Consider the following 25,357-nt stretch of genomic DNA (forward strand, 5'->3'; position numbering starts at 1 on the left):
TGCTCTATAAAGTTCTCCATAAGGTATGGAGTTCACTTGCGTTCTCGGGTGGGCGCTTTTACCATGCAAAATCGAATTGCATGCGGTTGATTTTCTTTGAAGTTTACTGCAAACTTTGCTATTTACAATAAGAAATTCAACATCAAGGAACACTAGTCTCTCACTATTGTAATTCATGGTGAACGTCATGTTAAGTTCGTTGTTATTCAAATACTCAAAAAAGCGTAACAGTTCCGTCTCACCACCCGTCCAGACTAGTAAGCAATCATCAATGTACCGTCTGTAATAACAGATAAAATCATGCCACGGGCAACCACCTGGGCCCCAGATGTGCACCGCCTCGTACCATCCCATGAAGAGACAGGCAAAGGACGGCGCAAATCTGGAACCCATGGCAGTCCCACACATCTGTTTATACCATTTCCCATTATATGAGTCTGGACATGGTCAAAAGCATCTCAGTATGTTCTAACAGTTCTACTGGTCTTCGGTACAAGAAATGTTGTAAGGCATGCAGACCTTGTTGGTGGCCAATGTTCGTATATAACGACACTACATCGAGTGTAACAAAAAGCATATCTGATTCCCAAGTATAGTCATTCATGACATTCAGAATGTGCTTAGTGTCTTTAATACTGCTTGCTTAGCATTTTAGGAACATATAACATACCCAGAATACACCTTTTATCAAATTAAATCGGCCCTTATTAACATTTAAGCATGGAGGTGTACAGTAAAAGGAGGTGTACAGTAAAGAACATGTTACTTACCTTCGGTAATGCCTTTTCTGTTAGAAAGCCTAAAGCTCAACGCTGAGAAGACGTAAGTCCTCGTACTCGGAGCTACCCCTTCAGCATGGGACAACACCTGGTGGCCGACAGCCCTCAGAAGCCCCCAGACCCCCTCAAACCACGCCAAAAACCTTGGCATCGAACTTGATTCATCCCTCACCATGAACCGACAGATCAACGCTGTCACCTCCTGCTGCTTCAACACCCTCTGCATCCTCATTCAAGACCTTCAAATGGATCCCCCCGGAGTCAAGGAAGACAGTCACCCACGCGCTCATCACCAGCAGACTGGACAATGGAAACGCCCTCTACACCGGTATAAACAAATTCCTACTCTGAAAACTCCAGACCATACAGAGCACTGCTGCCCGACTCATCCGTGGCATCCCCCAGCACAAAAATATCAGCCAACACCTACGTAGGCTCCACTGGCTCCCAGTGGAGAAAAGAGTCACCTTCAAAATCCTCACCTATGCCTACAAATGCCTACACTACACCTGACCCACATACTTTAAAGACAGAATCGACTTCCACGTACCCAAAAGAACCTCCGATTTCCCCAACCTCACACTGGCCGAAACCCATCGCATCCGCAGAACCAGAGCAGGTGGAAGATCCTTCTCTCACGCTACGGCAAACGCCTGGAACGAGCTCCCGGTAGACATCAGACTCGCCCCCACCCTGAACACCTTCAGGAAGGCACTCAAGACCTGGCTCTTTGGCTAACGGATCTGCGACCCCCACCCCCTCTCACACAGCTCCTTGAGACCCTCACGAGTGAGTAGCATGCTTAAGTGATTGAGTGATATCTAACAGTGGTTTTATCACTGTAGAATATTCCCCAGGCAACAGACTGGATCCAGAAAATCTTGAGCAATACCTCTGCGGAGCCAAACACTCTTTGTCTCTGTTGTCTGCATTGGAAGTGACATTGTGGTGCCTGTACAGGCGCCACCTCGGTGAGCTGACATCTATGTTTTTGTAACTAATCCCACACCAAAATGCTGAGCTATGTAAAAAAAAGCAATGTAACTGTTTTGACCAGTATGCCGTTTCTAAAAGATCTTTTTAGGAAAAAGAGCCCAGTTCACAGATTGGAGAGGATGGGAAGGTCAGTGAGGAATCAGTGGTTAATTAGAGTCTATCAGAAAAGTTGTTACCAAAGTTAAGTAACTTGTTCTTCTGATAGAGACTTTTAACTGCTGATTCCTCGCTTTAGAATAGATACCCAAACCATACCCTCCAGGAGGTGGTCCTGCAAACTGGCTTAGACCAAAAGGTGCTGGAGGACCGAATGGGCAAAATGCCCATTACTATGGACATGACTGCCCAATCAGTAGTGCTTTATAAATATGTGGAGGGAAGTCCAAGTGGCAGCTTGGTAGCTGCTATGGACAGGTACCTTGTGTGCTAATGAGGCTGTGGCAGTCTTGGCCTCGGTGGAGTCAGCCCACTGGCTTTTTGGGGGGTTGCTTCTTTGTCAGTGTGTAGCAGATTTTTATGCAGAGTATTATCCATCTGGAGATCGCTCATTTCTGCACAGCCTTGCTCATTGCTCCAGCGAACCCAATGAAGAGCTGTTCATCCGGTGATCTTTGGTTTGATCAATTTAGAATGACAGAGTCCTTTTTGATCCAAACAATGGAGTTTCTCCTCCTCTTTGGACCGGTAAGGCAGAGCGAAGAAGGCATACAGAGTAATGTTCTGGCCAATGTGAAAAGAGATGATCACCTTTGGAAGAAAAGAGGCTCAACTCTGAAGAACCAGTTTGTCAGGAAAGAAGCTGGTCTTTGGAAGCTGGACTGACACAGCCTGAAGTTCATTTACTTTTCTGGACGATGTAATGGTCACCAGGAACACTGTTTTCAGAGTCACAGAGGGCAGCTATGCAGGGGCTCAAAGGGAGAACACATAAGATTGGCAAGGACCAAATGTAGGTCCAATTGGGGCATCATAAAAGGAGTAAGAGGAAACAAATGTTTACAGAAGCTGAGTCATACCGGGTGACTTAAATAGGGAAGGTTGGCCCGGCAGCTGCAACAAAGCCAAGATGGCAAAAAATAACCTTTAACACTGCCCAAAGCAGGGAGAAAGAAGAAACAAAACCTCCGCAAGAGCTGTAGAAAGGGGGTCTACATGAAGTGAGGAACACAAAACCACAAACGTAGCCCAAAGGCAAGCATAGACCATTTTAGTGGAAGGATGCCTGGCTGCCAAATTGGCATCACAAACTTCGGGAAGAATATTGAAAACTCTCAACTGTGGCTGCTCATTTTCCCTGCATGAAGGTAGGGCCTGTTCAGGTTTTGGAGCAGGATTCTGGGCTATTGTTGCAACAGGAGATCCTCCCGAAGGAGTAACCTGACGGGATGATCGATGCTCATGCTCAGAAATTCAGGATATCATACTCTCCATGCCCAATCCAATGGCAGTAGGATGACTTGAGCCTGGCCCCTCCTGATGCTCTTTTGAACCCAGGCCAATAGTGGTATCAGCAGAAAGGCAAACTGGTGTCCTGAGTTCCACTCAAGGCAGAACGTGACTCTGAGTGAGCGCCAATATCTAAACTCCAGCGTGCAGAAATGCTGACATTACCCATTCTCGGTGGTGGCAAACAGATTTAACCAAGGTTCTCCACAGTCTCAAATGAGACCTTGCATCACCTCCAGATGTAGACACCATTTGTGATCCCCAACGCATTAGCAGCTGAGTTCGTTGTAGTATCACATGGCGGTTATGTTGTCCAAGAGCAACTGAACCAACCTTCCTTTGCTAGATGGAAGGGAGACTTTCAATGCAAGAGAATCACCCTCATCTCCAGAAGATTGATGTAGAGCTGGGACTCTGCCAGAGACAGACTTATGATATCCACCTCTCCCAGATGGCTGCCCCATCCCAGGAGTGACACATTTTTCACTAATGTGAACTCTGCGTGGGGAAGTAAGAGGGATCTTCCACTGACCCAATTGTGGTTCATCAGCTACCACTGCAGCTCTTTTTCAGTTTCCCTTAATATCTGGACCATGTCAGAAAAATTCCCCTGATGATGCACCCACTGGGATTTCAGGTCCACTGCAGAGCCTGTATATGCCAGTGGCCATGCTTCACAAGCAGGATACAGTAGGACAGGAGACCCAGTAGTGTCATTATCAGTCTCAAAAAAATACAGGATAGAGCCTGAAAAATCGAACTCACAGCTTGAATATTCCAGAGTCGCCATACCATTGGATAGGCGTGGAACAGCACTGTTTCCAGAATGTCACTGATGAAAGGGAGTGTCTGAGGGGCAGTCAGGTGCAACCTTTGCATGTTGATAGTTGTTATAAATGGGGTCTCTAGTGGGCAGAGGTATGTACCCTGTCCAAGTAGGGCCTCACAATCCTAGTCAGTGTATGTGTAGTACACACTAAGTTTACCTGTGTTCACCCTCTAGTAGCTTGGCTCAGAGCAGTCAAGCTAAACTAAAGAGGCAATGTGTAAAGTATTTGTGCACAAACACACACACAAAGTGAAAACACCACAAACATACTCCAGAAAAATAGTAATCTGATTAAAACAAAACCAAAACAACAAAAATCCAAAATTATCAAGTCAAGATGTAGATATTTTACTTAAATGCAGTTATAGAGTTTAGAAACAAAACAGCTCTGGTCGAGGCTATTTCAACGTGCATGACGGAGTTGAATCTACAAATTCAGGCCAATCATGAGGGATTCTCAGTACAGTACCTTGACACATCCGCTACTAACCTTCACAACTGGCTTTCAAATGCGATAGACTCCTGACTTCCTCCCTCGTACAAAAAACTAAATAACCAGCGACCTCCTGCTCCTTGGTTTAACGACTCCCTAAAAAAGGAAAAATCAAAATGCAAAGCGTTAGAACGCAAATGGAGGAAAGACTACGCGCCTGAATCTAAAACCATTTACACCAAGGCTAGAAATACCTATCATAAATTGTGCAACTCTACGAAGGCCAGTTTTATTTCATGCACCATTTCCGAAGCAGCCAACTGCTCAAAAACTCTCTTCGTTCTGGTGAAAGAACTGTCCGGCTCCAAAACTACTGCCAATCCTCTACCACTAAAAGAACGTCAATGTGACGATCTCGCCCAATTCTTTACATCAAAGATTGAAAAAATTACTCTATATTGTTTGATTTTATGATTCTATGATATGTTCATTCCCCCGCCCCTCCCCCCTTTTTCCCCCTTCCTCTTCATTTTTGACTTACTGCATTTTATGCTCATAATTTCATCATTTACGCATGTAAGATTTATTCTTTTTGTATTGTATTTGTCTATTTCTTCTGTTTACAAAATAATTCAATAAAATCACTTTGAACCTAAAAAAAAAAAGATTGAAAAAATTTCTTGTGGAGATCACAACCCTGACTCTTGCAGACCTACTCAGCTCCAGTCAACAACTCTGCCCCAAAATGCATTTCTCCCTCCTGGCCACACAACGGTTTCTCAGTGCAAGCCACTTCTGGAATCCTTCACCCCTGCACCACACCTAGACTCCTGGCCACTTCTAAAATTTGACTCTCTGAAAACCATCCTTGATAAAATCAAATCTGATTCACCCAAAGACCCTATCCCAATCTCTATAATAAAACAACTAGACACTCCCCACCTGCAGGTGATTCTAAATGCCCTAAATTCTTCGCTACTCGAGTCAACGGTTCCGGCACTCTGGAAACATGCTATGGTGACCCCATCCTAAAGAAACCCACCGCTGATCCAGATACTCTCTCTAACTATAGACTTATTTCACTTCTGCCAGCCTTCTAAAAAATCCTTGAAAGACATATTTACTCCCACTTATCACAGTTCACCGAAACAAACAATATCCTCCATCCCTCCCAATCCGGATTTCGAATTGGTTTCTCCACAGAGACAGCTCTGTTGGGAGTCACTGAAAGATCACGGCAGTACATGGATGCCAGGCAGACAGTTGCGTTAATACTATTGGACCTCAGAGCGCCGTTCGACACCATCTCCCACGTCCTTTTAACCCACACACTGAAATCCTTAGGCATCTGCGGCTCTGCTCTGGACTGGATTATTTCTTTTCTGGACAACCGCACCTTCCAAATTTCGTCTGCCACAGCATGCTCCAAGGTTTACCCATCTCCGCATGGAGTTCCCCAGGGCTCGATCCTCAGTCCTTTGCTGTTCAATCTGTACGTCAGACCATTAGCAGACATCATGGAACAAGCCGGTTTAACGCTTTTTACGTATGCCGACGACTCCCAGATAATTTTTTCCCTTTCTAATTCTGACCCCTCTGCACCCTCTCTTTTTCAAAATGGTCTTAGCAAAATCTCCAACTGGATGAATGAAAATGACTTTAAATTAAACAGTGAAAAAACCGAAATACTGATTCTAGGCAAAAATAAAAATCTTTGGAGTCCTCTGCTTTGGCCAGCAGAGATGGGTAATTTCCCAAAGCCCTCCAGCCATGTTCGGAACTTGGGCATCATTATTGACGACGCACTGACCATGCAACAACAAACAGTTAAGATCACAGCACTTTGCTTTACCATCCTAAAATGGCTCAGAAAAATCATCTGGATGCTGCCTATCGCCACCCAAAAAAACGTGGTCAATGCCCTCATTACGTCACGGCTGGATTACGGGAATATCCTATATCTTGGCTCCAATAAGGCAGTGACCCGTAGACTGCAGTTGGTACAAAACTCTGCAGCCAGACTTCCCTGCTGGATTCTTAAAACCTCCCCTATTTCTGAACATCCACGCGATCTACATTGGCTCAGGGTGGAGAACCGTATTAAGTTCAAAGCCCTGAGCTACATGTTTAAAATCAAAAGATCTGTGTGTCTCCTGAGGCGGAAGCCGGGAGCTAGTTGTAACTTTTTAAAAATTTGAGTGTCACTACTTTACTTGTGTCATTTTTAAAACTACGAGAGATTTCTCTTACCCGCACTCCTCTCCTCGCATCACCGTGCACCGTGCAGCGGATCATAGCGCTGACACAGAAAACGACCACAACAAAGTCAGTCAGCCATTACTGGCGTGAATTACGGCCACGCCCCCTTTTCCGAGGCCACGCCCTCTATCGACAACTTTCGACCCTCATAAAAAAATGTGCCTTTTCAGAACGCGCAGCGGGCGCGCCTAAGGCAAGCCCGTCTGTGCCCGTCCGTGCCGGGACCGGGCCAAGGGCCAGAACCCTTGCCCAAAGTCTACAACAGGGACTATTAGCCTATCCCAAATCCACCTTGATGGAACTGCGTAAGACAGCTAATACACATTGTGTACAACATTGCCCGTACTCAGTCCTGAAGACAACAAAACTCATCTGTCCTCACTGTAATATTAAACTACATATAGCTAACGAAAAAGTCAAGACGATCACCACCACACCTGCTAAGCCCACAGAACTCTCCGCTGCACTTATTAACGCACGCTTTCTGGTAAAGCACCGGCAGGAGGTATCCGACCTCATCCTGGACTACAACTTAGACTGTCTCTTTCTAACAGAGACATGGACGGATGAGGCATCTGACCCAGATATGGCAGTCGCTACTCCCCAGCCTATAAAGCCTACCGCCAAGATAGAGTAGGGAAGCGTGGAGGGGGTCTAGCCATCATAGCCCGCGACCACGTAGGTGTGAGAATATCAAATATCCCTCCCACCTCCTGTGAAGCACTTCAATTTGATCTTAAACTCACCCCGTCGTTTCATTTGAAAGGAATGCTCTTATATCGACCCCCAGGTGCACGCACCGGTTTCCTAGACAACCTAGGCCCAATACTAGAAGCCTTGGCGATGGAAGACTCATTTACAGTAATGGGTGATATGAACTTCCATCTTGAGAACACCTCTGACAATGACACACGTACATTGATATCAGATATGGACACCCTGAGCCTCAGGCAACTGGTCACCACCCCCACCCATAAGGCTGGCCACACCTTAGATGGTATCTTCTCGAATATGGAAGGCATAAAAATAACAGATACCTTACCAATGCCTTGGACCGATCACCATGCCATTCTTATAAGAATTCCTGTCAAAACGAACAGAAATAGACGAGAACCTACAAGGAAACTAGAAGCTTTTAAGATGTGGAAAAACATTGATCAGACAGAGCTAACCGCACTACTGGTTAGGACCCGGCCCAGTCTGTCCACTGACCCCAATACTGCCACACGTCAATTTCAGGAGTGGCTGGGCACTGCTACGGACTCCTTAGCCCCGACCAAACAGCCTTCAAGAAACAGAACAACGCCATCGGCTCCATGGTTCACAGAGGAACTGCGCATAAAGAAGCAATATTGTAGAAATAGGGAGAGGCATTGGCGCAGATCCTACAGCTCCGATAGTAAGGCTAGCTACAAGGAAGCACTTGGGCAGTATAAAGCCCTCATCGTCGAAACCAAGAAAAAGCTTTTCACAGAACAGATCGATAACGCTAACAACTCCTGTAAAAAACTGTAAGAGATCACCAAAATCTTAGCGGGAAACATGCCGGACTTATCTCCGCCACTATCCCAAGTCTTCTGTGACCCATTGGCCAATTTCTTTTTCACTAAAGTGAATGATATATACCAAGCATTTTCCGCTAAAACGGTAATCATCTCACATGAGCCTAACAGTAAGACTCAAGACACCGAACTGCTCCAGTTCACAGACCTTACTGAACTACAAATTAAGGACATAATTGCTACCATCAAATCAGGATCAGCATTAGACCCCTGCCCTCTCAAAGTCATTCATCCGGTCATGGATTGTCTCTCCCCTGACATAGCCTCAATATGCAATGCAATGTTCAGTACTGGGATATACCCGGACTCATTGAAGAACACTCTGGTTAAACCACTCCTGAAGATAGCCAACCTGGACAAGGAACAACTAAAAAATTACCGCCCTATAGCTAGCCTACAATTTTTAGCCAAAGTAGTGGAGAAGGCTATGAATACACAGCTTTCAGAGTTTATAGAGAAGCACCAATTACTGGACAACACCCAATTTGGCTTCCGCAAGTACCATGGAACGGAGACTGCCTTAATTAAAGCAACAGAGGATATAAGAGTGATCCGAGACCAGGGAGGAACAGCGATACTGATATTGCTCGACTTATCCGCAGCCTTCGACACGGTCGACCACAAGATCTTGGTCGACCGTGTCGGAAAGATGGGCATTCGCCACATGGCAAAAAACCTGCTCTCCTCCTTCTTGGCCGGAAGAACGCAGGTCACTGCCATGTGGGGTACCGCAAGGCTCATCCCTAAGTCCGACACTATTCAATATCTATGTGTCGGACCTGGCCGCCGTCATCAAGGCCCATGGGAATAGCCTTACTTCATACGCCGATGACACGCAGCTTGTGCTGGCCATCATTGGGGATGGAGAAAAGGTAGCAGAAAATTTCCAAGGGGGCATGCGGGCGATTGGAGACTGGATGGCCTCCAACTGCCTAAAATTAAACTCCGAAAAAACGGAGGTGGTCATCTTTGGACATCTCTCACCCAGTTGGTCGACTAACTGGTGGCCCGCCACGTACGGAACCCCCCTAAACCAGTTTCTACTGTCAGAAATCTTGGAGTGATTTTTGACGAGAACCTGAACTTTATGGCCCACGCAAACTAAATAGCAGCCACGGCCCACCATAAACTCAGGCTGTTTAAGAAAATTATGCCATTCCTACCAATTGCAGCTGTTAAGACACTGGTAAGCTCCTTAGTGTTGTCCTCCCTCGACTACTGCAATGGCCTATTTATTAATACCCAAGCCAGAGTGACCAACAAAATGCAGACGATCCAGAACGCTGCAGCCCGTCTTGTGTCAGGAACACCGAAATTCATGCCAATCTCCAAGACCAAAAGGGACCTCCACTGGCTCAAGATCTGGAATAGGATCAAATTCAAAACGCTTTGCATAGTGTACAAAGCACTGCACAACCACGGCCCACATTTTCTTAAATCCCACCTAAAATTCCACTCATCCACAAGATCGCTCCGTTCCAACAACCAAAAACATTTGCTGATACCACGAACCAAAACAGTCACTTGGGGCGACAGACGCTTCTTGGTGGCTGCCCCCAGACTTTGGAATTCTCTACCAATAACCATCAGAGAAAGCCCGTCCTTGATGCAATTCCGAAGAAAAATAAAGACCTGGTTGTTCGTTCAAGATTAGCAGCCGAATTAGTCTCTGGGAACTTCACGCACAGTATCTAGAGACGAGACGCCCATGGGCATTTGTTCGCCCTGTACAAATTGTAAAAATAAATAAATAAATAAATAAAAACAGGCAGAGCACCCCATTACATTCAGTCACTTGTTCGCCCCTATATTCCCTCCCGTCAACTGCAGTCTGAAAACAAGTGCACTTTTGTGGTGCCCAGAGTTAAACTCACCAGGATGGGGGGAAGATCTTTTTCCTATTTAGGCCCTCTTCTCTGGAATACTCTTCCCCTGGCCATCTGTAAGGAAACTCTTTACATTAATTTCCGCTGAGCTCTTAAGACATGGCTATTCAATCAATAGCCCGATTCACTACCTTACTGCCTACTGTTTTGTGCTCTCTGTCCGCTTTCGGCGCCGGGAAACACTTTTTGGGTAGCTGCTGCGCTTAACAAATGCAAATAATAAATAAATACCTTTGAAACGTTTAGAAACAGATGATGCAGGGCGCCAGGAAGGTGATCGTTGCATAGGCAGGTGTGGCGTTTGTTCCTTACTACGTAGGTCGTTGACGCTTCGGCGCTTGGGATAATGCTTTGCACAACGGAGGTGAGCGTGTCAATGAAGCAAGTGAGGCATCGGTTCCTGGAGACGGTGTAGAGTCATTGAGCCACTGATGCCTGGTGATGAACCGAGGAGGTGGGAGGTGTTGCAGTGAGGTATCGGTTCTGCTGGCGGTGCATTGTCGATGAAGCGTTGAGGGTCAAGCAGCAAGGCGTTGAGTTTGCAGCATCGATGTCACACCACGGGGTCACTGGTGTGGCAGCATGTCGGAGCCAGGCGCCACGGACTTCGGTGACTCTGTACTTGGGACTTCCTCTGTGGCAATTTCTTCAGAGGCGCTGCGGTGACATCGGGGCTTGTTCCGTTCAGTGTGACCACTGACTCGGTGCTGGCAGCGGCATGCTGTCGGAGTGTGGTGCCGGTTCCGGACACGTGCTTGAAGTCAATGTTTTATTTTAGCGCAACAACCCACTTACAATGACCCAGAAACAACTGGATTTGGCACCCCATTGGCAGAGAAGGAATCTCAGCAGAGTAGCCCAGGTGCTGCAGGTGAAATCTTTGATGGCCCTGAGACTTCCAACAGGAGGCCAGATCAATTCAAGTCCATGGAGAACCTTTAGAAAGCAGGATGCAGAGAACACCCACCACAACACCCACTGCATGCCCCTTTCACGCTAATTTTAGCGTGAAAGGGGCCCTATTACCAAGGCAGCGTTAAGCCACATAACGTGGCTTTTAGCCACGTTATGTGGTGTAACACTGCCTTGGCAATAGGGTAATGACCCTATCGCCACCACAACATCACAAAAAGTGACGCTGTGGTGGCGATAGGGGCTTGGTAATATGCCCCAACATGTTTTTGCTTCCAGGTGACTCCTATTTATAAGATGCTTTGCTAAAATGGTACACACATCCTCACCTGTCTAGGTACTGTTAAACAAACAGCAGTGGTTTCATAATTCAGACGAAGGGCAGTATACTCATGAAACTGTTTCCACCAATGCGAAGTGTAGAAAACATTTTACTGTAACTTTCTGCATATCTGACTAAAAAGACCAGATGGGTAAGTGAATGAGGAAATTAAAACACCCCTCACAAACTATTGTTTTTGTTTATAGTTTGTAATGCTACAATGCTGGATAAATTGTGGACTGTACTCTTTATCCTACACCAAATGTTATTATCTACAAGTCTATCATCGTATGGAAATCCTGTACTGACCTTTATAAACTCAAAATTTGTTTAAAAAGAAAAGCACCCCTCATACTATGTTATGTCCCTGCAGGTACGTCAGAAAGAGTTCGAAATTATTAACTGATTAAAAAAATGCTTTCAGGCCGGACTGGGGTTACTGTCACTCTGGCATTTCCCTGGTAGGCTGCAGACTAGAATACTGCGCGGCATATTGCAGCCTGCTACTGCTGTGAATCTTTTTGGCAGGGTTGTTTTTGATTTCCTGTCCGCCCCTGAATGTTTTCCGTTTGGGATAATGGTTTGAGCCATCGCTGCAGTCGGTATCGCTGACTTCGCCCTCAGGGCGTGCATATTTGAAAGGACAGGTGGGCGAGAATGCAGTTTTGACGAGGAAGAGGCCTGCGTCCTTAGCGCTCAGTGTCTAGTCCAGAGCCGTGCACACAGAAGCGTCATCCTCGTGAATTATTCAGCACCCCTAATCGCGCACAGACAGGCGACTACTGCGCTGTAACTGGAGCCGGCCAGCGCTGCTTTGTGTGTGTGTGTGTGTGCTTTTAACTCTCTTCCTAGGGCCGGTTTGGACATTCACTTCCTCCTCTCTTGTCATTGCCGTCTAGTTTGCGAGCTGGGTGGATGCGGTGATCTTCGTGTTCAGTCTAGAAAACGAGGCGAGCTTCCAGGACATATTCCAGTACTACTCCCTGCTAGCCAACTATCGCGCCGTGTCTGACATCGTCATCGCCCTGGTTGGGACTCAAGGTAAGGGCACGTTTACACTGATTTTAATGAAAGATGTCCATTTCCATGAGGGAGGACGCGAGGCCTTACAGGCAGGCTGCTTGCGAGGCCCGAGTCTCGGCGTCGGCTCAGGCTCAGCATCTTGTGATTCTGGGCAATTCATGTAATCTCTCTGTGCTTAACATTAGGAAAGCAATCTCGCTCTCATGTTAAGCGCTCTAATACAATTTGGCCAATTGCACGCTACATAAAACTGCAAAAGATTAAAAAAACACATTGACTCTGGTAAATTAACTGATGCGAACTCAATCAGGGCCACTCCTCTACTTCTGTGCCCTGGAGCCTGTTGACATCTGAGGCTGGTTTTATCCATGTCACCCCTCCTGAAAGGTGCATCAAGCACAGATTTCATACAGACCTATGCCATAGATAGAGTATACATAGAGTGAACGTGATGCCCACCCCTTTCAAACTCTGTTTATTTTTAACCAGCCTTTTCTGCCGATGGTTTGAGACTTTTTCATTTCGGTCTTTTGCTCTGCCCAGTGGAAGGCCCTCATCTCTCACCTGATGCTATTGGCAGTGTCAGTCTATATTTCACCTCCAATCGATTGCTTGCATTAAGCTGCATGAGAGACTACATTGCAACTACAGACCTGGCATACACACATCTCTCTCTCTCTCTCTCTCTCTCTCTCTCTCTCTCTCTTTCTCTATTTCTCTGTCTCCCTCCCTCTCTCTATCTCTCTCTCTCCCTCTCTCCCTCTGTCTCACTCACTTTCTGTCTCCCTCTCACTCTCTTTGTCTCCCTCCCTTTTTCTCTCTGTCTCCCTCCCTCTCCCTCCCTCTGTCTCCCTCTATCTATCTCCCTCCTGATGTCTCCGTCTGTCTGTCTCTCCCTCTATCTGTCTCCGTCCCTCTGTCTCCCTCTCTCTCTCTCTCTTCCCCTCTGTCTGTCTACCTCTCTCTGTCTCCCTCTCTCTGTCTTCCTCTCTCTGTCTCCCTCCCTCTGTCTCCCTCCCTCTGTCTCCCTCTCTCTCTGTATCCATCCCTCTGTCTTCCTCTCTCTCTGTTTCCCTCTGCCTCTTTCTCCCTCCCTCTGCCTCCCTCCCTCTGTCTCCCTCCCTATGTCTCTCTACCTCTGTCTCCCTCTGTCTGTCTCCCACTCTCTGTCTCCCTCTCTCTGTCTCCCTCTCCACCTGCAGGGCCGGCTCTAGGCATGTGCAAGCTGTGCACCTGCACAGGGCCACCAAACCCCAGGGGCCACCACGCCAATATATATCCTTAATATATTAATCCTCTGAGGATGGATACATATTTGCGTGGTGGCCCCTGGCAGAGATTTGGCGGCCTCTGGCTCTGTTCCACTTCTAAACTCCCTGACCCCCTCCCCTCTTTACTGGCCTGCGCGCTCCACCCCGCCCGGACCCCCTCATCTGGGCCCCCTACCTACGCTCCCTGCCCAGGGCCACCATGAGCCTAGAGCCGGCCCTGCCACCTGACTCCCTCTCCACCTGACTCCTTCCGCCTGACTCCCTCCCTCTGCCTCCCTCCCTCTGTCTCCCTCCTTCTCCCTCCCTCTGTCTGTCTCCCTCTCTCTGTCTCTCTCTGTCTCCCTCCCTCTGTCTCCCTCCCTATGTCTCCCTCCCTATGTCTCCCTCCCTATGTCTCTCTCCCTCTGTCTTCCTCCCTCTGTCTGTCTCCCTCTGTCTGTCTCCCTCTCTATGTCTCCCTCTCTGTGTCTCCTTCACCCTCACTCCGTCTCCACCTGACTCTCTCCCGCTGTCTCCCTCCCTCTGTCTCCCTTCCTCTGTCTCCCTCTCTCTCTGTCTCCCTCTCTCTGTCTCACTCTCTCTGTCTCCTTCTCGCTGTCTCGTTCCCACTGTCGCCTACCTCCCTGTCTGTCTCCCTCTGTCTGTCTCCCTCCCTCTGTCTGTCTCCCTCTGTCTGTCTCCCTCTGTCTGTCTCCCTCTGTGTCTCTCTGTCTGTCTCCCTCTATCTGTCTCCCTCTATCTATCTCCCTCTGTCTGTCTCCTCCCTCTGTCTCCCTCCCTCTGTCTCTCTCCCTCTGCCTCCCTCTCTCTCTCTCTGTCTCCCTATCTGTCTTCCTCTCTGTCTCCCTCTGTCTGTCTCCCTTTCTCTGTCTCCCTCGCTCTTTCTTCCTCTCCCTCACTCCGTCACCCCCTGACTCCGTCTCCCCCTGGCTCCCTCCCTCTTCTCCCTCTCTCAGGCTCCCTCTCTCACCCTCCCTCTCCCTCCCTCTCTCACCCACTGTCTCCCTCCTTCTCCCTCTCTCTCTCTCTCTGTCTCCCTCTGTCTCCCTCTCCGTGTCTCTGAGTCTCTGCCACTCTGTCTGTCTCTGTCTTTGCCTCTATCTGCCTGTCCCTGTCCCTGTCTCTGCCTCTATCTGTCCCTGTCTCTGTCTCTATCTCCCTCTGTCTCTATCTCTGTCTGTCTCTGCCTCTATCTGTCTCTGTCTGTCTCTGCCTCTACCTGTCCCTGCCTCTATCTCTGTCTCTCTCTGTCTCTGTCTCTCTCCCTCTATTGCTGTCTGTCCCGGTCTGTCTCTACCTCTATCTGTCTCTGCCTCTATCTGTCTGTCTGTCCCTGTCTCTGCCTTTATCTAGCTCTGTCTACCCCTGTCTCTATCTGTCTCTGCCTCTATCTGTCTCTGCCTCTATCTCTATTTGTCTCTGTCTCTATCTGTCTCTGCCTCCATCTGTCTGTATCTGTCTCCCCTCATCCAGCTCTCACTCCCTGCTGTCCCTTACCCCGCGTGTGTGTCAGCCCGGGCTGAGTCCGCTTCCCAGGCACACACACAGCCGCACCCAGTACTTCATGGGTCTTTAAAAGACCATTTACTTGTTATTGAGGCTTTGTTGTGTTTCACCTCTTCTTAGCGCCCTTTCAGCTCCCCTCTATCTCTGGAATCCCCCGGCCCCTATACAGCTGACACTCTGTAAAAATAAAATCAACACAGGTATGATGTCTGCAAGGTCCACCGGCTGCTAATAAAGGCTTGCCGGGCTGCTGTTGGCCCGCTGGCCGTATTATGAGTACCCGTGCTTTAGGGACTCTAAAATGCTTTTTTGAATAGGTCTCAGGTCAACATTGAGGTGAAACCATGAGGGGTGGCACTGGATAGAAACAAAGAGAGTGCAGCACTGAGGTTGCACGGCCTGGTGGCAATGACACAACACCACTCAGGTAAGCACAGTGTGTTAACAATACGATGACAGCTTTGAAGCATGGTGTATTAGCAATAACACAATACACAGGTGACAATGTCCACAGCTGTTCACGGTGAGACGGCACCATTGAGGGCAAGACAATGTGTGGAACGAGCGAACACTTTTAGGGGAAGCACGTGTTGATAAAAATAAGATGAAACCACTCATTGCAGCACTGTATGTTCACAAGGAGTTGAAATTCGAATTGATTCTTGAAAAAGAAATGATGCAATGGAATACAGCGCTATGTGATGCCAGTGACATGACTCCATGCAGCGTGTTAAGAACAGTTAGGTGGCATCCCTGACGGTAAGACAGTGTGGTATCGGTGACACGACACAATGGACGTCTGCACAGGGTATTAACAATGAGCTGCATACCTACCCCTGAGCGCAGCAGTAGATGAAGACCTAAAGTGCAGCACAGCCCGTTAAGAAGAAGGTTCAGGTATTAGTGGCAGCACACTATAATGACCGCACGGAAGATACCAGTGAAGGCAGTTTAGGTCTTACACTGAGGGCAGCACAGTGTGCTAACAGTTGGATGGCACCACTGATGGGTAGATTGGAAGTTAATATTCATGTGTTCCTGAGTTACCTCTGTTTCATCATAAACAGTTGATGTTGACTAAATGTGAGCTAAGCTTCAACAAATATAACAGCATACCAAGTGCCCATCTTTGGCATGGCTGCTACATTCAACCAGTATTTGCATTGATGAGTGCTGCTTGGCAAAACATGGTACTGAGTACTTCCACCACTGGAACGGTTTAAACTGTGTGTCTCTCCCCCCCCCCAAATGTAAATCCTGGAGGGGCTAAAAAAAGGTATACAGCCAGCAAATCAGTATTAGGCTGGAGCAATCATTTAAAAATTCAGAGAGAAAAATATGTAACTTTGAAATCATCTTATACTGCGTTTGTGCATGTGGTAAAAATGAGCGTTGAAGTAGCTTGAGTGGTAGGTCAAGCTGATCTTTTTGAGCTTAAAAGTGAATTTGTTCTGTATTGTAGACAAAATCAACTCCAACAACAAGAGGGTGGTGGATGACGCGCGGGCCCGAGCCCTGTGTGCGGACATGAAGCGGTGTATGTACTACGAGACGTGTGCCACCTATGGGCTGAACGTGGACAGGGTCTTCAACGAAGGTAGGACATGCAGGTGTCTCTTGGGCTGGGACATACTCAGGGCCTGAGCAGTCAGTGGAGTTAGGTTTACATGCAAGCAGAAGCAGCATCACACTACAACACACCATTACTTACATTGGAATTGTTGCCTAGTTGTGGTTTTTTAGCTTTGTTTGTGTGTTACAATGCTTTGTCTATTCTGGCCCTTTCTTTTTCAGTTCACAGCAGGACATATTTTTACCTTCACAAAATGCCAGAACAAGACACGTGGTCTATTGAACTAGCCCTTTCAGGAAGGTGGGACTCCCTCTTCTGGGTGTTATGGTAGTGATAGTGTACACACAGCTGGCAGTTCACATGAACTACCTTACATCTACAGTAAAAGGCTGTGTCATTCTATCCTGAAGTACTTTTCCACATCGTAATACAATATACTGCTTCCAAAAACCTGAAACCAATCCCTATTAAAGCAGCAATGTCCAGCTCAAAGAAGAGAATTTTCATATGTCGTCTGAGAAGCCTAAAAACGATTATTGAAAAGTGATGTCGCCATACCAAGTATCTAAAAAGCATATTACTGCTAAATCTATCTTCAAAAAACTTTTTGTCACAGATGCTGACGCTTCTTTTTCTTTATTGAACCACTGATAATCAGACACATTAATAGAAGAACCTCTGGTAGATTTACCCTGGCCTAAAACCACCACTTATGATGTGGCAATGTTTAACTGAACTGGATGACTAATTCAACCACAGATCTGTAAAAGACAAGTTTCAGTACTAAAAAGTAGAAGTAAGGTTTTCTAAACCCAACCAGGGGAATTTTTTTGCATGTTTGGTTCTGTATTCACAAGTGAGACTTTTGAAAGCCACACATGAACTGCTTTGGCATGGAAATCCTTCATTGGCCTTAACATGCGGTGTAGACTCTTAAAAAGCACAACACAAACTGGATTGTTGTGTCTGGCTCTCGCTGAGGGCCACTACCGTGGGTACAAGATTCTAAATTTATATATTTTGTTACAAAGAAAAGTTGTTTCTCACTGTTAGTGTTATACATAAACTCCTTTTCTGAGAGCCTTTCATCACAGCACTGTCTCTCTGCTCTGATGGAAAGCACAGCGAACAGCTTCTGGAAGGTAGGACAAGGGAAAGTACAGTGGGTGGTGGGGTTGGATGGGGATAGGAAGGAGAGGCCATGTTATGTGTGTCTCTCCAATGGCTCCTCTGCCCCTAAGAAGCGGCTGGAAGCAGGGTTAGATGATTTTCAGGGACACACAGAACATAAACTTATAGATGGGTAAAAAAAATGGAGTTTCTTTTCACATCAGGGTTCTGAATCCCATCAAAGACAACTCGAGCTTCACTCTTGACTATTTGATATCACTCAGAACCCCTCAGAAAAACGTCCCCGTTATTTGACTGTTACCCATCTGTAGCTCTATATGTTTCTTGGAGCTTGTCTGATAGGTGCTCATTGGTACTTGTTTATGTGCCGCACAAGGGTGAAGCCTTTAACTGACATTTAAGGAATGAAACCTGTGAATCACAATTTCAGCACATATGGGTGCTCAACCCGGGAAGTATCTAACTGGTTTAATACGTGATTTCTTTTATATACTTCTTGGTGCTGCAATTGAGTCTGAGTATAGATTCCTGCCGAGAGTTTTTAAAGCGTAAGTCAATTAGAAATGAACTTAGATCAAGAGGCAGTGAATGCCATAATGGCTGGGTGCTGGTGGAAATTTAGCAAACACCCATGTGGGCTCTCTAAGGAAATTCAGTTGCCTGATAGAAACTGAAGCCAGCGAACAAGGAGGGATAAATCCTGAATCCTCCTCTCTAAGATGTCCTAATCACTATAGGGCTCAATGGACAATGATTTACTGCCCGCGTTCCAACAGTGGTGGAACTATCAGGAGGTATGAATACCCAGGGACATACGGATACTAAATTTAGTTATTCAGTCACACTCTTCCCAGTGCAGTTTTACCACTGAATTACCATCTCCGGAGAGTAGACGGAAAGGCAAAGTGTGTTTTTTACTCCATTGGAAAACCATGCCCCCCCCACTGTGGGGACATTTGTGTTGGAAAAACCGTGGAATGCAAATTGACAGGACAACTCAGACTATGAAGTGCAAACAGGATTGCAGTCGATCGCAGTATTTATGCGGCACTCAGAATAAGGCTGGTAGTGTCCTAACTCTCTGCTCCGCATTCAAGCATCGGAGGCTTCTTGTAGTCCAGAGTAACGTAATCCCTTCTCTACAATCCACTGCCTATGCACACTACGGTGTTCTAGGGACTCTGCACTCAAAGGAGCTGAGAACATGAGGACTAACTGTAGGTGCTATGAGCATAACTCAAACTGTCTGCAGATCCACTAAATTGAATGTACATTCAGTGACTGTAAGTGAAGCTCATTTATATTGTTCTCCTTAAAATCTGACATGGAGCTCGCCTGGATTCACTTAATGACATTATTTCTTGGAGCTTCTGAGCTTTTCTAAATAAGGCGGAGATGCATCAATGGCCCATCCTCCTGAACTTCCTCAATGTGACATTTCTGGCAACAGGAATATGTACTGCACTTGCCCTTTTTCATCTTTCATTTATGCTCAGACCAAAGACCTGTTTTTTTTTCATTTATGCTAACACCAAGGACCTGTGTCTTTTTCATTTATGCTATGACCAACGACCGGTGTTTTTTTCATTTATGCTCAGACCAAAGACCTGTGTTTTTTTCATTTATGCTAAGACCAAGGACCGGTGTCTTTTTCATTTATGCTAGGACCAAGCACTGGTGTCTTTTTTAGGTCTTGGCCTGCGTAGGCTGCGCTTGCGCAGTCTCTCTGGCGAGATTTTATGTTTTAGAGTATGGGCTTAAACCCGAACCTATTCTCCATTGGCTGGCTTCCTAAACGGAGGCCAGCCATTGGAGAAAAGGGGAGTCTGTCTGTTTAAGCCCCGTCTTTTTCGGATTTGGGGGTGTGTTTTTGAGGTTCTTTCTCTCCTCTTCCCATTGGCGAGAATTTTACATTCCAGCCAATGGGAAGAGGAGAGAAAGAAAAACACGCCCACAGTCGGAAAATGACGGCGTGTTTCTCCGAGCAATTTCTGCTGGACCTCGGAGAAACATGGTGGTGTTACCCCTAAGACTCCGTTTGGTTCGTTGCTCCGACATCATCCTGCGGACTGGGGTGGCGCTGACCCTCCAACCCTGCTGATCCTGACCCCCTGCATCACTGGGCACCTGTTGATCCTTTTGCTGGCGGACACGCTCTCACAGGTGCAAAGAAACGGACTGCAACATCAGCCAGCGTGTGTCTGCCGGGCCTACTTGGCGGTGCGCGGCCTGGGGCTCCAGCACAGGGCTGTGGAGACGCGATCCCGCCTGGACTGCTTCGCCGACGCTGGGGTGTTTCATTGCCGATTCCTGCTGCATATCGGAGGTCCCGGCCTGGTAGGACGGTGCAGTGTGTGTGGCAGTTAGCTGCAGGGTTGAGAGTGCGTGTGTCGTACGGCGGGGCCTGCGGTCGCATTCCTTGCTGGTGAGCCTGCCTGTCTCGTTTGAACCCGGGCCCTCGACACGGGCGGCACGCTCCCCACATTTCCCCGCTGCTCTCCGCCCCCCCCCGGTTGTGTTAGCCCTGCGCTGCAGCCTTGATATCCTGGCCTCATTGCACCGGGGCCCTCAGGCTCTCCAATCACTGCAGGGGACCCACTCAGTGACTGCTAGCTCCTTACCGGGGTGCCGCTCTGGCCGCTTCAAGTCTCCAGGGCGCCTCCGGTTTGTTTCACTGTGCGGCGGCATGCTCCCTCGCCATTTCTTTCTCGTTTTTCTTGCCTCTGTTCCCTGCTTGTGCTCGTTTTCTTGCCTCTGTTTCCTGCTTGTGATCGTTTTTTCTTGCCTCTGTTCCCTGCTTGTGATCGTTTTTTCTTGCCTCTGTTCCCTGCTTGTGATCGTTTTTTCTTGCCTCTGTTCCCTGGGACGTTACTGGACAGAGATGGGCGTGTGGCTGACCTAGACTGAGGGAAGCAACGGGTGAGCTCTGGGAGTTGGTGGGGGCCTCGAATAACCCATTTGTAAAGAAGGAGACTCCCTGGGGTGAGGGTGTGTGTGTGTGTGGCTCTGTGTGTGTGGCTCTGTGTGTGTGTGTGGCTCTTTGTGTGTGTGTGTGTGGGTGGGTGTGTGTGTGTCTCTGTGTGTGGCTCTGCGTGTGTGGGTGGCTCTGTGTGGCTCTGTGTGTGTGTGGCTCTGTGTGTGTGTGTGTGTGTGTTGGGCTCTGTGTGTGTTGGGCTTTTTCATTTATGCTAAGACCAAGGACCGGTGTCTTTTTATGGATCAAGGTCTCATAGGTGTTTTTATATATATTTTTTACCGATTTCAGGACGAAACATAAAGCAGGCATTAGCTACTTTGAGAGAGAGGATTTGTAAAACCAATCATGTTATTTTTTAAAAGGAGCAAATCAAAATACTTAATATCAGTTCAATCTAAAATACAGCACCTTAAAATCCTCTCCAAAACCCTGGTCAAAAATATACTGGGTCTACAGTAGTTTCCCACAGTCCGAAAAAATGACGAAACTATCTAGAATTCCATAAAAGAAATAGAAATGCCACGTTCACCTACTAGGAACATTTGGGCGTAAGAGTAGTATGCGGTGTGGATGAAATTTTGTTTTTAAAAAGGAAACACGTTACAAAAAGGTTCTCAACAAAAGATTTTCTTGACTCCTCCACATCACGGTCCCAATCCGGGTAGGTGCGCTCTATGCTGGATTAATGCACAATATAGGACCTAACCAGAGATCACATCATAGTGTGAAATGCGGGAAGGGATAAACGGACATCACAGAATTACAGATGCTGAGTAGAAGTTCCTTCTTCGATGGCTTAGTGTGATAGATCTTAATGGTTATGTATGTTTCGTCATTCATGTATGTATTTATGGACACATATAATCACAGTCGTGTGTATGTGCGTGTACCCCCGTTCCAGTTTACCTCAGTCAGTTAACATGTGAGAAAATTAAACAAATTTGTCCTAGTGCCCTGCCTTTGAAGAGGCATCCACAATGAGATGTCCTGCTTATGGCACAACGTTCACTGATGCAAAATACAGAACAAGCAATAACATACTGTCTTAGCAAAAAATAATTTTCATTAAACATAGTGGAGCAAGAAGGGAAGAGACGTGGAGGGGATATTTGGAGTTGAGGGGAATTTTCTAATGGGCAACATAAAGAACAACAATTAAGGAAGTTGAGGTTTAGAAATTGACCAGCGTCCGGACTGCAAGAGGTAGAAGTGATGCAGTGAACTTTTAAGGTCTGCTTAAGCTGCAGAAAGAGACTGCGAGCAGCCTACCATCAGAGCACTTATGTTAGAAGGTAGGACTTGGGGGAATATGCCAGTTCCCCCCCCTTTATTTGTGTTTAAAAATAGCATCCTTAATTAAAAAATCTGTGAATATTCAAAATGTTGCTGAATTATGTTATTTCGTTTTTATAACGTGTTTCATGCTTCCAAAAGACATGATAAGCTAGTTATTTCTTGGAACCCTAGAGCTTCTGTTCGGAATATAATATTTCTGAAACAGGATGTGAAAAACATAGCTGTTACATATTCAAAAATTCAATTTTGTAACACGTCTTGAAAATGCTGATTAAAACATGATGGAAAATAGAAACTGTTGCTAGCTAGAAACTCAAAGAAAGAGAGTAGAAACGTTTGGCTAAGAAACTAACATTGCACTGAAGTTGACTGATAGTAATATAACTTTCTTGGCTAAGAAACTAACATTGGAATGAAGTTGACTGATAGTAATATAACTTTCTAGAAAGAAAATCCAAAGGAAAAAAAATGCAAATAGTTATTACCAGTATACCAGACAAAAAAGCTTCACATCTTCTCAAATCTAACCTGCATGAAGGAAAGCAGAAAAGTGCTTGTAAAATTATGAGGGCAAAAAAAAGCTTTCTAACTCAATAGGAATTAAAAAAAGTTCCAGGGCTAAAATAATTTCAAATACCAAAGGCCAGGTTCTATTGATGGAGAATTGCGTTGTGGTTTATAATAGCAAATAAGAGAAATGTTAAAGAAAAAGTATATGGAAACAGAACTCATGCTTAACAAAATTTGCCCCTGATAGTAGAACCCGAAGGTGTAGCAATGAAGCATACATTATGAGTTTTGGTAAACCAAAGTGGTAAAGGCCGTATTAAGTTTAGACAATGACTGTTTCGTTCTGTGTGAGGTGGTAAGTGAGTAAGATATGCGAATGCCCTATACGCCACCTGCGTGAGAGGTGTATGAGTATGATATTGAGATATACCGAAGCTTATCCAAAAGACTAATCATAAGGCCACAATGAGATAAAAAGTTGAAAAATGATATGCAAAATTTACACATGTCCCAGAAACACTCAAAAGCAGGAATGCATGATAAAGTTTAAATCTGAAACCATCAATTGTAAAATCGTGTGACATCTGCAAATTGTAACCTAACTGAAGAATAAACAACTGAAGAACACAACCAAACCACACGTCCAAGAAATAACACCCAACAAACTAATTATGTAGCAAGCTCAAAAGTTTGAGATATTATCAGAAGATCAAACAAACAAGGGTTAGCTTATCCTTTTCCTATGAACAGTATATGGAGATGTCATATTAGTGGCTAGAGCAGATACATATTATAAATTGAAGTAAAGTAAGCTCTTCTCCTGATCATTAGCTCAAGGTGGCATACGGCGGTACAAAGATATTCTTGGGTCAGCAATTCTGCACGCATACAAATGATTTCATTTCTCTAGATGCAAAATCCATTTTCATAATCTCTTTGGGTACATCTTTCATGAAGATTTCCCCTGCCACTCCCCCCTCTTGCTCACGCCCTGCCAGTCTCACCTCACTCTCACCTGCATGAGCAGCAAGTCCGCCTTTGCTAAATCACAATATAGCTGATTTATTGGAAAGTTACAAAACAAAGCTTAGAGAATAATCTAGCAGAATGGCTTCTTTATGCTTTGCACATTTAAGTGATTTTTTGTGCATCACCAATCTACAACAAATGTCTGAGCATTCCTTGATGAATGATAAATTGGTCTATTTGAAAGCGCAATCATGTGGTCTCCTGACTACTGGCTTGATCTCAGCAAAACGTTCAATATGCCCTCCGGTACGTGGACCATCGATTTGAATAAAAAAGACCTTTTGCTCCCACCAAAGTCTCCCTAGGCTCCGTTTTATGCACATGACAAGTTCATAATCCACTAATGCTGGGCATGAGCAGGCCAGCTCTACCTTCTGAATGTATTTGGGACTTATGCTCCTCATTAATGAGCGCCCTTACTCCCCCACAATCTTGTCCATGTGCAGATTCATTAGCAAAAAAATAGAAGTTTCTCTGAGGTCATTCCCGAGCTATCGTTTATCATCCAACCTCTTCATCTTATCTTTTTCCCTACCTCTATATTCCTCCCATTCCTTTTTTCTACCACATGTTGTGCTTCTAGAAACGATTTCGTTGGTGGGGTGTGCATTATAAATCCAATAAATACATATCTAAATAAACATGAGCGATCTTGGGCAGTCAACAGTCCCAACATACTTGACCGGAAGGCAGTTGGAGTGCTATTTAGTCACAAAAATGTTAATGGGTCCTACATAGTAAAAGTACATATGGAGGTTTCCTGTTACACTTAAATGTACTTTTATACTTTTTAGGAATTCACAAAATAGTTCAACTGTGGAAAGACGTACACCAGTCGTAGGTTTCCATGGAATACTCCTGCGAAAGACTATGCATCCACATATGTGTTGTTAAATAGCAAACTGAACGTTTGGCATTGATAATAAGTATTTATTACTACCTAAGAACCCACTTTAACCAACCTTATAAAAACACAATATAGAGTTGAAAACCACAAGTTTGTTTGAAGCAAGTGCATAACTCAACAAGCTATTTAACCATAAATATAACAATGGACCCGCATTAGCACAAAGATCGCAGCAACAATAACATTAAGGCAAGATGGTGGACACACCTTAACCCGAGCAGCAAACTTGAAGCATCCTGCTCACGCTGCTGGCTGACCACTTGATTCTGTACTTCATTCTGTTCTGCCTGATGTGGGGGAGCAGGTGAGGTGATCCCGCCTGGAACTGCGCACTTCTACATGCTAGCAGTAGTATAGGCCCCATGGATTGGAAGCAGGCAGCACCAATGGCCTACAGGATGCTGCGACCAGTGTGACTCTGCTGGGCCTGCAACAATTGCATGCAAACCCCATTGGCTCTCCTGCATGAGGCACAATACACTGGTGCTTCCGGGGCAGACATTTTGGGGGTGCAAGAGCAGAAGAGGGGACAGCTACAGCAGTTATGCCATAGAGAATAAGACAGTGTGTAATTGGCTGCCATTGGATGGCCCTTCCCTCCCTGAACATGGAGGGAGCCTCCCATTGGGCCTTTGCTGGGGAGAGGAGGTGTAAACGTGACAGCGTGATGCCTTTGAAAGCTGGCGGGGACCCAGACAAGGGGAACTACA

General features: G+C 46.1%; 1 protein-coding gene across 1 annotated transcript in view; it reads left to right on the forward strand.

Annotated features, from left to right (window-relative positions):
* LOC147662702 (uncharacterized) overlaps window positions 1-25,357 on the forward strand; it is a gene marked incomplete at its 3' end in the record, with an annotated part of 546,487 nt that overhangs the window by 318,201 nt on the left and 202,929 nt on the right. The window contains exons 5-6 of the mRNA XM_086950963.1: window positions 12,324-12,465; window positions 16,687-16,821. Coding sequence (XP_086807089.1) covers window positions 12,324-12,465; window positions 16,687-16,821 — 277 coding nt within the window. The remainder of the gene's footprint in view (window positions 1-12,323; window positions 12,466-16,686; window positions 16,822-25,357) is intronic.

The sequence above is a fragment of the Lissotriton vulgaris genome, unplaced genomic scaffold (assembly GCF_964263255.1).
Source record: "Lissotriton vulgaris unplaced genomic scaffold, aLisVul1.2 SCAFFOLD_1131, whole genome shotgun sequence".
NCBI classification, from domain to species: Eukaryota; Metazoa; Chordata; class Amphibia; order Caudata; family Salamandridae; genus Lissotriton; species Lissotriton vulgaris.